This window comes from Trichosurus vulpecula, chromosome 2 (genome assembly GCF_011100635.1).
Source record: "Trichosurus vulpecula isolate mTriVul1 chromosome 2, mTriVul1.pri, whole genome shotgun sequence".
Classification (NCBI taxonomy): Eukaryota; Metazoa; Chordata; class Mammalia; order Diprotodontia; family Phalangeridae; genus Trichosurus; species Trichosurus vulpecula.
In genome coordinates, this window is record NC_050574.1 from 174,177,584 (window position 1) to 174,192,641 (window position 15,058).

General features: G+C 41.1%; 1 protein-coding gene across 2 annotated transcripts in view; it reads right to left on the minus strand.

Moving 5' to 3' along the window:
- OPCML (opioid binding protein/cell adhesion molecule like) overlaps positions 1 to 15,058 on the minus strand; it is a 121,652-nt gene that overhangs the window by 6,704 nt on the left and 99,890 nt on the right. The window contains exons 2-4 of one of the 2 annotated variants that reach the window (XM_036744488.1): positions 14,915 to 15,052; positions 14,327 to 14,447; positions 10,740 to 10,891 (exon numbers count right to left, since the gene is read on the minus strand). In XM_036744488.1, coding sequence (XP_036600383.1) covers positions 10,740 to 10,891; positions 14,327 to 14,447; positions 14,915 to 15,052 — 411 coding nt within the window. Of the gene's footprint in view, positions 1 to 10,739; positions 10,892 to 14,284; positions 14,448 to 14,914; positions 15,053 to 15,058 lie in introns of both variants that reach the window. The other variant, XM_036744487.1, reaches the window with a different exon arrangement.

Below are 15,058 nucleotides of genomic sequence, written 5' to 3' on the forward strand. Positions count from 1 at the left end.
GCCTCTGACATTCTCAGATTCTCTCTCTAAGGTGGAAGTTTGAGAGACAAAAGCTGCCAGCAAAGCTCCCTGCAGTTTGATTCATTCATCATAACTTTACAGTAAGCCTAATTTGACTGGAAAAATTGAAAAGAAAGGATTCAGGTTGGGTTCCTCCCATGTGGACCTCTGAATGCCTTCACTGCTCTTGCTCTCTCTCTCAAGTAGTTTAGGAGCCAAAGCATAACACTTACCCAAACATCTGCAGGGACAAAGGACCTTTAGTTATGCAGCATTGCTGGCCTCAATAAAAAAGGTTAAGGGAGGAACAGCATGAACATCATCTATTTGAGACCTGGGATGACAATATTTTTAGATTCAGCGCAGATTTAATAATATATCTTTTAATATGCTATACATATCATATACACATAAGAATAGGGCAGCTAGGTAGTGAAATGGATAGAGCATGGGGCTTGGAATCAGGAAGACTCATCTTCATGAGTTCAAATCCAGCTTCAGACACTTAATGTGTCCCTGGGCAAGTCACTTAACCCTGTTTGTGTCATTTTCCTCATCTGTAAAATGATCTGGAAAAGGAAATGGCAAACCACTCCAGTATCTTGGCCAAGAAAACCCCAAATGGGGTCACAAAGAGTTGAACATGACTGAAAAATTACTGAACAACAAAAATATCTGTATAAATTTGATCTTCACAACAACCAGATGAAGTAAATGGCATCATTATCTCTTTTTACAGATGAGGAAACTGAGGCTGAGAAGATAAGTGATTTGTGCAGCTAGTAAGTGTCTGAGAGGACCTAGTCTTCTTGTAGTCTTCCTGACTACAAGTCCAGCACTCTATCCACTGTACCACTGTGCACTGCACTGTCTCAACATGGTTGGTGACTCAGTCACTTTTAAGGAGTGGTAGTGAGACATTTTAAAAATTCTACTACAGAATTTCGGATTCCAGAAGTGGAGCACTTCTAGCCCTCAGGACCTGTTCTATCAAGTGGACCTGGCCAAGAGTAAAGGGATGAGTATGTAGGTAGAAGCTAAAAGAAGAGGTTAAGCAAGTACAGTGCCCCATGGAGTACTCAACAACATACATGAGGTGGTTGGAATGGCCCTGAAAAGACCCACTCCTGTCCCCTTATCACAGATGTATGAATGACAACATAAGAGATTTATAAGATAAAAGATGCAGGATGGCAACTATAATACCAAGCCAAGGACAGATCCCTGGGGTATTCCCCTAGAGACTTGTCAGTAAGGTGAAATGGACTGATTAATGACTGGCCCGTGGATCCAGCAATCCAGTTCTGAAACCATCTAATCAATCAATTAATAGAGATTTATTAAGTACCTACTGTGTGCCAAGAATTGTGCATCTTATCTAACTGTAATATAATCCAGTCATATCATATTTGAACACCATAAGCCACTGTATTTTTATTTAAGCCACTGGAACAAGATTGCATTGTCTTTTCAGAGAAATATCTAATCTCACTGTCAGGAGGCTCTTCAAAGGGAGAATGGTACAGTGGATAGTGTGATGCATTTGGAGTCAAAGGACCTGGGATCAAATTTGGGCTCTGCCACTTACTAGCTATTTGACCTTAGGCAAGTCACCTAACCTCTCCATATCTCAGTTTCTTTATCTGTTAAATGAGGTGGTTAGATTCTAAGGCAGGGCTGGGGAACCTGCAGCCTCCAGGCCACATGTGGCCCTCTAGTTCCTCAAGTATGCAGTCAAAGGGCTGCACTCGAGGACCCAGAGGGCCCCATGTGGCCTCAAGGCCTTGTCACTGCTCTAGGGCCATTACAGCTCTAAATCCATAATCATGTATCCCAACCCCTGCCTGATGTGGGAATTTAAAAAGAAACAAAAACCCATTTTAGTCTATGGTATCAAAGGTAAGAGATTTTGGGAATAAATCAAAACATTCTCAGAAATACCTGAGTTATTTAAAGACAATCCTGAAGCAACTCCTAAAAATAAGCATGGCTTTGCAACCAATGCAAAGGCCACCTGGTCCACCTGGCTCCAGGTCAGGCTTGACACTAAATACTGAAGACCTTTCTTGGGAAATCCCATCTTTTTATAGAGCATATTCTGAGCATCCAACTCTTCAACCAGGACCAGGAAAGTGCCACGCTTAGGGAATCTTTCTACATGCCTGGTTAACACTGATTCAAGTGAATTAGAATGGCTGTTACACACATCAGCCTTAATTAAATATCTTTCAGGTAAAAATTGAAAGTGAGGACATTGATTCATACCCTTTCCCCAGTTCTCATCCCTCTCCCCTTATCTTTTTCCAATGCCAAAAATAAAGCCCACCCTTTGCTGAATCTGTCCTAAGCTAAACGATGACAATCTTGGGAAATAAAAGCTCAAATAATTATGCAAAGCCATGGGGTAGACTATGAAAGACCAAAGATACCTGGAAGACAAACACACCAAGAAGAATAAGTCATCCTTTAGACTAAAAAGGGGAGAAGATAGGACAGAAATGACCTCCAGGGCAGAGTATGCCAAGATGACATCAAGTGGCTAGTCAATTTTTAAGATCAATTCATATAGAGAAGAATTCTGCACCTACACACTGGAGTAGGTGCTGAGATGGAAAAGAATCTTGCCCACCTTCCAGAAGTCATTCCTCATGGCTCATGAAATATGGTCCATGCTATCCTCTCTAAGGTAGCTGTGGTGGAGTAGAAACAACATTGGACTTTTTCTAAGTCTCAGATGTACAGGCACTTCTCTATAAACTGAAATTTCTCCAATTTTTCACTTATAAAATGGAGGAAAATACTTGGACTACCTATTTTCTAATGGTTGGTAGGGGAAAAGTACTTGGCAAACCCTAAATGATATAACTTGTTCTTTGGCCTATGTAAGATAGCAGAGGGGAATAGATACTTGACTTAAAGTGAGAAGGCCTGGACTCCTACCTCAGTTCTGTCTCTTATTAGCTATGGTCAAGTCATCTCTCTTTCCTAAGCTGCAGGTTCCCCAAGTCCAAAATAGAAAGAATAACACTTATACACATTGAGGAAGAGGGTGGCATCATGGATAGAGAGCTGGCCCCTTTGTCAAGAAGAACTGGATTCAAGTCCTACTTCTGACACATATTAGTTGGGTATGACTGGACAAACCATTTAATCTCTCAGGATTTCAGCACTGATAGAGGAAGGCCCTCTTGCAGGCTCCCAATACTGAGAAAGTCACAGGAATGAATGGATATTACGAACAAACAAATAAGCAATAGCAACAAAAACAAAAGAAAACTTCCTACTGCTTTCCTCAATGACTCCAGAAAGCAGATGTGAAATAACAAGAAGAACACTGGATTTGGAGTCATGAGAGTAGGGTCTATGTCCTGACTTAGGCACTTACTTTTTGTGTGACCTCAGGTAAGTCACTTAACATACCAGAGCTTCATTTTCCTCATCTGTAAAATGGGACTGATCCTATTTGAGTTATTTTTCCCAAAGGATTATTTTGAAGAAAGTGCTTTGTACACCTTTTCAGTATTAGGTAAATCTGAATTAAATCTATTAACCACTAGGTTTTTTAAAGTCTGAATTTAGATGAGGATTTTAAAAAATGCAGACTAAGTAACTATGACTGACATCTATAGAACGGAGCTTCAAACCCTAGTTATCCTAAACTCAATAGTTCATTGCCATATTCAAGAGATAACTGATGAGCCACTTGAGTGGCAGGTGTTGAGAACCAAGTACAAAAGCTAGCATGAATCTTAGGAAACAAGGTAAACTCAGGGATGAGATCCTGCCATTTATGATATTAAAACCTTGTGCACCTTGCAAGAGGTAAATGAAGTAAAATGCATCAAAAAATGTTTTATTCCCCCCATGTTGCTTTGGAAATCTGGTATATTTCTTCTGCAACAGTGGGCTCTCTATGACAGAGATTGGATGGAAGTGGTAGGTCAGAGAGGGAAGGCCTAAAACAGCCTGAGAGAGTAGGACTTAATGATATAAGGCAATGCTCAATAAACTATCATAAGATATCAAAAAAGAGAGGAATTTCTTCAGGAAATTTCTAGGTAGTCGGTAAGTAAAGATATAAACTGTGTGACCTTTCTAATGAGGAACCAAAAGGATAATGATGTTCTTAATGATTAAAAAAGAGGAGCAAAGAAATCTAATTAGACAACATGTGTATGGTAGTTTTGGGTGGAACATAAACCTATTTTCTGCAGTGCCAGCTGATGAAGGCGAATCATTTGCCTTCAAAAGGAACTTTCTCTCTATTGTTCTTAATTACAGCAGAAACATGGTTCTGTGTTGTATTACAAGCAAGCCTGGCCAGGCTTTGTAGTGCAATTAGGATTTCTGTATGAAGAAGCAAAGAAAAAAAAAAAGGGCGCCATCTTTGTTTGTGTTCCTTAATTCTCTCCAGTTTGTTCATTCCACAAAGACGAAAGCTTAAGAAATGGGCATCAAAAGTTAATTCAAATCTGTTGGCTCATCATAAGCTTGAAAGAAACAAGACTTTAGTCTTTGCCTTCCCGTAAGCTCTGGTGTCTATGCTGACATCAGCATGCCCTCCCCCCCTTCCCAAGTGCCATGCGTAAGTGTTAGAACTCTAAATGCCTAGACTAATAACCAGATGTCAATGATTCAGAGAGGGGAGGGTGGGGAGAGAGGACAACAAGGAAACTCATCAGAAATGAAATGTGAAATGTCTGCATTTTTTTTTAATATGTTGACTTTTTGCAGGTTGGAGAAAATACAAGTGATTACACTGCTGCCATCAGCCAAAAGCAATGGTATTTCTCTCTGACTCATTCCCTCCCACCTGGACCTAAATTGTGGAATTTTTTAAACACCACACACGTTATCAGCAGGAAATGGACAAATATGTGCAGCCTTTGAAGTGATGCTTCTGCAGGAAGAAATCTTATGATGAGCCTCTTCCTAAACTATGAATTGGAAAGTTTGACGTATCCTCAATTATTTGGAAGTATTGAGACCAAAAAAACCTGATTATAATTGGGGCCTAGTGAAGGCAGAAGTGGTGAGGAAAAGGTTGGAGAAGAAACACCCCAGGTTGAGCGGGAGGCCCTGAGATCAGGGATCTGGTCTTCATTTGGTTTTCTCTTAGATAGTGGGTGGGCTCAAGTTAAAGAGATGATATAGGTATAGGGAAGACCTTTTCCTGGATTATTAATAGATCACTAAACATTTATTAAACACCTTATCAAGTAAGAGGAAGCGTTGTGCAGTGGATAGAGAACAGGTTCTTACACATGTTGATTCTGGACAAGTAACTTAACCTTTCATTGCTCTAAACAAGGCCCTAAGATTGTAAGTTGCAGAGAAGGTGTCAGCCTGCATTGGTAGAGAGAGTTTCCCCACAAAGGAATTGCATATAGCAATGAAGTGACAGGACCATTCCCTATTGCTATCCCAACTACATGCCAGAAACTGTACTAGGCACTGAGTAGTAATAACTAATTGGATTTGCATAGCATTCTACAGTTTAAAAAGTTCTTTCTCATACATTAATACATTGGGGCCTCACAACAGTCCTCTGAGGCAAACAGAGTAGGAACTATTTTCCCCGTATTATATTGAAAAGGCTCAGAAAGTTTAAGGGACCCATCACAAGTGGCAGAACTGGAACTTAAACTCAGGTTTTCTGATTCCCCTTCATAATTTTAAAGCAGTAAGTGGATCTATAAGTCATCTAATTCAACCTACTCACTTTATAAATGAAGAAACTTAATCAGAGAGATTAAGTGAAACCCCATACTGGGGATACACCAACCTTATCATAGAAAGTATACTAGTGGAAGTTTGTAGAAAGAATCTGTAAAACTCTCTTGACCAAGTTAATCATTCCCATGGTGCCAATTGAAGGAATGGAGCAAAGGTCTTCACTTAAAATTTTCTCTAAGTCACATTTCTTAGCCTTGTTTGTGTAATGGTGAAACTTATGGGCCATTTCTCATAATAATATATTTAAAAACATAAAATATATTTGATCATCAAGGAAACCAAATGACTGTAATTATCTTTCTCTTTCTTCATCTGTCTGTCCCTCTCAAAAGTTCACAGACCCCACATTACAAACCCCTGTTCTAATTGAAGCTATATTAAGAGAGCAGAGAGAAGGCAAGTAAATCATTGGTGGCTTCCTTGCCTGGGAGGCAATAAGCAGGGCTCCTCTGGGAATAAGATAAGAGGAGGTTAGCAGTGGGAGGGATTGGTCTATAGAAACTCTGAACAAGTGAGATTTGGTTTGGTGAGGTGCCTAGACCAATGAGTGTGGTGGGTATGGAGAGAGTAACACTGGTGAAATACAGTCAAGGTACCACCCTCCTTCCTGTTACCATTGTTTCTACTGGTGGCAGAAGCAAACACTGTAGTCATGTCTGCTCTGAGCAGCCTAAAACTGCCTGAGAAAAAGCCCAGATGCCCACTTGCACCAAAGCATACCATTTCATTTGCAATTTTAGCATTCCTATGAATTACCCCTATTCCTGACACTTAATTCCTTAATGCAACTAATTTATGTCACTCCAATTTCACAGATAAAATGTGAGAAATCTGTTTTCCTCACTGCTGTATCTCCTCCTGTTTCCCGGCTTTGTTTGCTTTTTCCTGTGCTTCGCCCCTGCCAGCTCAAGTAATCCCAGCGTTTATATGCCTCATTAGGCTCATCGTGCTCTCCACAGTGCCTGATGTAATCAAGTCAAGAAGCCTTCCTCCTTGGGCCTCTCTGGGCAGAGCTGTGAGGCCTTCTCCCTGGCAGAGATGCCAAATGAGACTGCCATGTTGATGGGAATGGGGAAAGAGGGATGGCTTCACCGTGACGTAGAGTAGTGGTCATCCTAGTGAGCCAGAGTGGACATAAACTGGGCTGGACAAACCAATCCCTTGCTGCAGGATGGCTGGACATGATGTCAGGATGCCAGGGTACCAGGTGGGAATTTGAATTGCCTAGTCTACCTAATAAAATGCAAATGCCTTTTGGAGTATGGTTCTCCCTGACAGCCTTGGCAACTGACATCATTTTGTAAGTGAAGGGCTATGAGTTTGGAAAGTCAATTTCCTTTGTCTTATTCTTCCCATGCCTTTCATCTTGGAATCATATAACTTTAGAGATGCTAAGAGGTGAAAAGATATTCCTCTGGTATCTGGAGTGGATACAGAGTAGGAAATAATTGTATGGGTGTATAGCTCCGGGGGAACCAAATCTCCCTTGATTTTAGTTTTTTGATCTGTAAAATGTCATAATGATACCTTTAGGCTAGAGGTCAATGGGTTGGACAACTAGGATTTAGTTGTTGTCATTCAGTCATTTCAGTCATGTCTTTGTGACATTTGGTGTTTTCTAGGCAAAGACACTGGAGTGGTTTGCCATTTTCTTCTCTAGCTCATTTTTACAGATGGGGAAACTGAGGCAAACAGGATTAAGTGATTTGTCAAGGGTCACACAGATAGTGAGTGTGTGAGGCCATATTTCAACTCTGGTCTTCTTGATTTCAGTCTCAGCAATCTATCCACTGTGCCACTTACCTGCCCTTTAAGAGAAAATGAGAGGAATTTTTGAAGGGTAATAGAGAAGAATTAGTCTCCTGGTCAGAATTAACCACTTTCCCACTGCCATCATCCATCCCTACCCTTGTTACTGTTGGCCTAGACATTCCCCAAACCCCACACTTTTCAAACTGTCAGTTCTTTCATAATGACCTAATTTTTCCATCCTACCGGTCTTTTAGCCCATCGAGGAACAATCCCAGAAATAACAGCAATAGAAGTGATAGTAGGAAGTCAAATACTGTGCGCTTATTTAGTGATTTTCCCTTTTCCCAAGTACTTTGACGTGAGATTTTATTCATCCTTACCACTGTGAGAAGTAGGACAGTTACTATTATTCACATTCTCCAAACTGGAAAATGGAAGCATAGAACACATGATCAGATTGATTCTTGGAATATTCATAATGCTTTTCAGTTATAAAGAACTTGACACCCATTGTATAATTTGATCCTCACAACATTCTCTCCTCTGACACTGCCTCCACCCTGGTACAGACTCGCATCCCCTCACACCCAGCCTATTGCAGTAGCCTGCTGATTGGTATGCCTGCCACAACTCTCTCCTCGCTACTGTCTGTCCTTTACTCAGCTGACAAAGTGATCTTTCTAAAGTACAGATCTGACCATGTCACTCTCTTACTCAGAAAAATTCCAGCAGCTCCCTATCATCTCCAGGATCAAATACAAAATCCTGTCTTTGGTGTTCAAAGCCTTGCATAACCTCTCCCCCCACCCCAAATCTTTTCAGTTTTCTTACACCTTGCAGCCCTCCCAACCTTTTCAGTTTTTTTTACACGTTATACCTCCCTCCTATCCATGTAGTCTGCTACCCAGTGACACTGCCTTTCTTGATGTTCCTTGAACAAGAAACTTCATCTCTCACTTCTGGGAATGTTTACTGGCTGTCTTTCATGCCTGAAATACTCTTCTTCCTTTTCTCCACTCTGGCTTCCTTCAAGTCCCAGCTGAAATCCCACTTTCTACAAGAAGCTTTTCTAGATCCTTCTTAATTCTAGGACCTTCCCTCTATTGACTATTACTAATTTATCCTATATATAGCTTGTTTGTTCATAGTTGTTTACATGTTCTCTTCCCCATTAGACTGTGACCTCCTTGAGATCAGGGATTATTTTTTTTTGCCTTTCTCTGTATCTCCAGTACTTAGAATAGTGCCTGACATATAGTAGGTGCTTAAAAAATGTTTATTGACTTACTAAAAGCATTAAAAACACGCATTAAAATTTCAGTCTTGCCTATTGGGAACCTTAGAGATATTAAGTGACTTGCTGAAGGTGAGACAACAAATAAGTGGGACAGCTAGGACTTGAATGCAGGTCTTTTCACTCTATATCCAATGCTCTTCCACTAAGTAATATGTTTTTTAAATATCATATAGCTGATCAGTGACTCCAACCCAAATCTCCTGACTTAGAGTACTGTTCTGTTTCTATTTGACCAGGATACCTGGTAGTGGAAAAAACAGGCTGAGATATGTGATGGCAGGATTGAATGGTGGACATGCATGGGTGGTGATGGTAGGTTAGACTTGGCTGATCATATCTGTGGCTGGCCTGATTTCAAAGGAGTGGACAGGAGTGGCTGCTATACCCTGGACAACTCAGATCTCACCACCTACTACACTAGATGGTGGCATTAGTTTCTAGACTTAGATCTAGGGTTCACAATGCACTTTAGTGTCCTGCCCTGCTTATCTTCTGGGCAGTATTGCCTATTGGAAGAAATCAAATCCCAAATATAGGCCAATTCCAACTGAGCCTCTACTTTGAAAAGGCAGCTTTTTCGTAATAAAGCTTTGAACATATCTTTGTCTCCAAGGAGAAGCTACACTAAATTCAATGCACTATCTTTGCAGGTCAACACAAGGCATTCATCTGCTTTGGGCTCCCATTTGATCCCCCCTTGATGTCGTCTTGTGCACAAATAAGAGAGTGGTCATATCACCAAAAATGTAACCCACTTGCAATTTATTTTTGCAAGACAAGCGATGATAATATCTCTAATGTGTACATGGCAGAGTCACTGCATTTTAAGTGAATGTTACCATGCTGTACAATCTGAGACCCTTGAAGTCTATCCCTTAGAGAGAGATCAGTTAGGGGGGCGGAGCAGGCAAGGGGCCTCTGAAGTAGGCTTAGGTTAAAAAGCATCAGCATAAAGGCAGGCAGATGAAGAAAGGAACATGCTATACCCACCTGCCACTGCTGATGAGGGGCTTATTTCTAAGACACACACAGCACAATGCACACACAATGCAGAGAGGAAACAAAAGACATAGATCACAAATTTGAGATGGTTGATGGACAAAGTTTAGCTAATGTCAATGCTGAAAGCTTGCTCAGGGGTCCAAGGTGAGCATGGAAAGTTGATGTCCTCTTCGCTCTATGCACCAGATGCTCCCTTCTTACCAAACCTCAGCAGATAAACAAACAAACAAATAAATTCTATATGGCATACATATATTCCCCACACCGGGAACTATGGCACATGAAATGAGAAGCAGAGGGGACATTGTCACAAAGGGATGGGCATGAGATGTTTCGGGAAGTAGGAACAGCTGTGATAGGTTTCAGAGAAGGTTTCATGGCTTGGGAGTACACATTAGAAAATAGTCCTTTCAGGGATTAATTAGATATTTAGAAGTGGGGGGCAGGTTGTAGCTGTACTTGGGTTTCTGCTCTGTTTATTCCAGTAGATTGAGAATAAAAATGACAGCAGAAGGTTGTCTTGAAAACTGAAAAACAAAACTCACTAAAAACATTGAATATTGTGACCAAAGGGACCTTGGGAATTCATCTTACCCATCCCTCGACCTCTAGATGGTACTGCATTTGAACTCTCAATCATAATAACTGTCTACATTTCAGCAAGTCAGACACCATTGAAGCTGTCTTAATTTCTTTTCTCCTGTGACAATCAGAGGAATGTTAACTGAAACTGGGTGCGTGCCCTGTAGTGAGAGTAGTTACACAGAAACCACCTCCCAAAGGGATCAGGGGACCTTATTCATCTTATTAACATCACTTTATCCTCTGGGAGAGCAGGGAAGGGGAAGAATTCTTCATTTCTTCACTCTCAGGGACATAGGCCATGCAGAGTCTCTGGCTCTCACTCTAAAACTAAGCCCACTAGAGATATAGACTCATTTTCTGAACTCACCATACAATGTGATGCTGGCATTTGTATTCCCAAGCTTGTTTGTTGCCACACAAGTGTAGTTCCCATAATCCTTTTCTGAAACATTGAAGAAAGTCAGTGTGGACATGCGGCCTTTATTCTCGATTCTTACTCCATCCAGGCCTGTGGCTAACCTGAAATGAGAGGGAGACACTATCTATCTGGTTCTATAAGACAGAAAAAGAAGTCAGATAGAAAGATTCTGAGCTATGGCTGCTTCTGCACCACCTTCAAAATACTCACATGGTAATTGTACCTCAGGGACTTCCTCCTATATACGGCCCCCCTGTTCCTCATCCCCTTCTCCCTAATTCCAAGCATTATCATCATTACCAGTATCAGGAGCAAAAAGGAAAATCTGGTCAAAACTAAGTGGGAATCCTAGGATCAGTGATCTAGAACTGGAACCTCAGAGGCTCCCTACTAATCCTTTTCCACCAGCTGCCAGAACCACCAAAAAGGACTTGCCTTGTCTATGCCTGTCTCTCCAAGCAGTCATTCCATCATGCTCCAGGTACCCTTTCTGGCCAACTACAGCTCTATAGTGCTTGCCTTGTCTCTGTCTGGGCATCCTCCACGGTTCTTCCCCTCCTAATCCCTTTCCGGACACACACAGCTGCCTGCCTAAACCCTGGAACAACTCTACCCAAGGACAAAACCCTATGCATAAGGATAACCTACCTAAACTCATTCCTCAAAGATTAGCATAATTCTACCCCAGGATCCCTACCCTATCTCAGTGACTGTAAACACCTAGTTGCTATTGTTCAAACCCTGTTCTCCAAACCCTTATTCCCATCCCCTTCAACCCAACTCCCTCCTTCAACATCTGACTCTAAAACTACCCAACCCTTCCACTCTGCTCTCTACAATGCTTATTCCATAGGTAACAAACTGACTTTTCATCTTAAACCTTTGCCTTTCTCACTCCCTCAGTCTTTCTTGTACTCACTGAGACCTGGCTTCCTCCTGATGACACAGTTTTCCTGACTACTTTTTCCAGTATTGTTATTCCTTGCTCTTCATTGGTACTTCCAGGCACTCCCTCTATCACCATTGCTCAGTAACCTCTTCTCCCTTGAGATTCATTCAATCCATATTTATCATCCAATTAACATTCAGGTGATTGTTTTCTACAGGCCTCCAAGATACTCTCCTTCCTTCCTAAGTAATTTCAGTGCCTGGCTCTACATTTTCCTCTCCTCCCCAACTCTGTTCATTCTAGGGGACTTCAACATGCATATTGATGCTGACTTAGAAACTTCTCAGTTCCTCAGTTTACTAATTACAACTGCCTCCACCATCTCACTACAGATATACACAGAAATTGTCATATCCTTGACCTTACAGTCATCCACGAGTGTTTTAAACCTATATTTTTATCTGACAAGTCAATTGACATTTTGCTTCTCCCATGCCTTGCAACTCCAATCCCTGTTCTTCATCCTTACTGAAATCTCCAGTCCTCCTATCACTCAGTTCTTTCCCTGGTCATTACTCCTATACTGACTATTCTTTTCCTCCTTCTCCATCTTGACTCCATGATGAACTCTTGCCTCTTTATCCTAACAAAGATCTTGCCTTGGATTAGACCCACCATTCACTGCCTTCATTCCTACTTACAGGTGCAGGTGAACAAAGCTAGAGAAATTTACAAAACCTGCAGATTGGTCCCTATATACATTTGTTATATAATCCCAAATGGGTCCTCACTGTGGCAAGGCAATCCTTTTACAACTTTCCAGATCATTTCTATATTCCATTTACCACAGTGATTCTTCCAACCTTTTAATTGCTCCTTGAACATCCTGAAGCTCTCCTGTCTCTAACCTTCAGCTGAGAACTTTGCCTCATATTTCACTAAAAAAATTGAAGTCATTTACAGAGAGCTCTCCTCTTCTGTTCCTCATCTCACATCATTCAAATGCCTTCTCCCACTTCAAAGCCACTTGAATGCCTTCAACCATTTGACATGAAGAGATGACCTTCCTCCTTGCCAAGGAAAATCCCTGTCCCTGCATAGGTGATTCTGCTCCATCATGCTGCCTCTTCTATCATCTCTACTTTTTCACTAATCTTAAACTGATCCTTTCTACTGTCCAACTCTCTTTTGTATTGAAATATGCAAATGTTTCCCTCCATCCTCAAAAAACCCTTACTTTATTCATCCATCCCTGCTAGCTATTGTCTCAGCTCTCTCCTCTATTTCATGTCTTAACTACTTGAGAAAGCTATCCATAATAGATGCCTCTACTTGTTTTCTTTTCATTCTTAATTCTTTGAAGTCTGCCTTCCAATCTCATTTGCTCTCTCCAAAGTCAATAATAATCTCTTCATTGACAAAACTAATAGCCTTTTCTCAGTCCTCATAATTTTTAACTTCTCTGAAACTGTTAAACACCCTCTGCTCCTCCATACTCTCTTCTTTCCAGGTTTTTGGGGGTGCTGCTCTCTCCTGGTTCTCCTCTTACCTGTCTAGCCAGTCATTTTCTGTCTCCTTTATTGGATCTTCATCCAGGACACATCTGTTAACTGTGCATAATGCCTAGACTATTGCAATAACCTGATGGTTGATTGATCTCCTTGCTTCAAGTCTCTACCTCCTACAATCCATTCTCCACTCAGCTATCAAATTTTTCTTCCTAAAGATCAATTCTGACCATGTCACATACCACCTTCCTCCATTCAATCAACTTCAGTTTCTCTCTGTTACCTTCAGGATGAAATATAAATCCTCTCTTCAGCTTATAAAGCCCTTCTTAACCTCATCCCTTTCTACCTTGCCAGTCTTCTTACACCTTTCTCCCTGAAATATACTCTGTGACCTAGTGACATCAGCATTCTTGATGTTGCTCCATCTCCAGATCCTGAACATTTTCAATAGCGGTCTCCAATGTGGGGAACACTCTTTCCCCTTATCAATCCATCCTAGTTTCCCTGACCTTCTTCAAATCCTAGCTGAAGTCCAAACTTTTGCAAGAAGCCTATCCCAGGCTACTTCAATCTTCATGCCTTCCTTCTGAGACTACTTCCAATTTAGCTTATATCTACCTTGTTTGTACATAGTCTTTTGCATGCTGTCTCCCATTTTAGACTATAAACTCCTTGAGAAGAAGGACTCTTTGCTTTTTTTTTTTTTTTGCATTCTCAGGCATCTGGTACAGTAGTAATTTAATAAAAAGCTAAATGACTGACTGATTGAAGACCAAGTAGATTACATGACTTGCTCAAGTTCACAGAATTGAATGTCAGAGATACAATTCAAACCCAGGTCCCACAGGCATTCCTTCTCTAAACGTAGGGATATTTGTAGAGAAAAAGAGATTTTGAACAAAGTCATAGAATGCAGAGTATAAAACAACAATCTTAAGGCATAAGTTCCAGCAAATTCTTTTCAGCTTGATAAGGAGATACATTTGTGGGAGATGCCAGCAGTAAGAATATTTTTGTTCTCTCTACACCTTTCTCTCCTATTACCCCCACTGGTAAACAAAAGGTCTTGAACTCAAAAAGATATCTTGATCTACCTGCTCAGCTTCAGGGTAGCCCCATCTCTTATTTCTGGGTACCTGGTTTCCTCCTTGAACCACTGGAATTCAGCCAGGGGAACAGCAGAAGCTTCACATCTGAGAATGCCTTTCTGACCCAGTGACACTCCAGTGTTCTTGGCATTTGAGATATAGGGAGGATCTGCAAAGTCAATAGTTAGGTCATAAAAGAGTTGCTAAGGGAACACTTCCATGATGCCACTGAATTTCCCAAAGATATCACTTGAATCTAGTATCCCAAAGAACAATTTCCCAATTACAGGTATTACATTTACACTAATACCTATTTTACAGATTCTTCCCAAGCGTGTACTGCTTTTGTAAGGCATGCGAGAGATGGACACAACTCCATAGATGCAAAACAACCCACCTGAAAACTCAGTAGGAATTACAGAAGCCAATCTGATTTCAAGAGAATATACAAACAGAGCTGAATATGGGAGTATACACCTTGATAGGGTATTTGACTAAAGATACCACCCTGAGTCAGTCAGTAAATTGGATAGGATGAGGCCCCTTCTTCTTTTGCTCCCCTTTCCCATTTTTGCCCGTTTATCCCCCCCCCCCCCACACACACTTCTAGAGAGCAAGTTTTGGATGACAACTTACAGTTTACGGTGATTTTTACTTTCCGGACATCTGGGGCAGCAACATCATTCAAGGCGCTGCATTCATACTCCCCAGACTGGTCCCGCGTGATGCCAGAGATCTCCAGATACTCATCCTCGCTCACAAAGCCTTGACCTTCTAGAA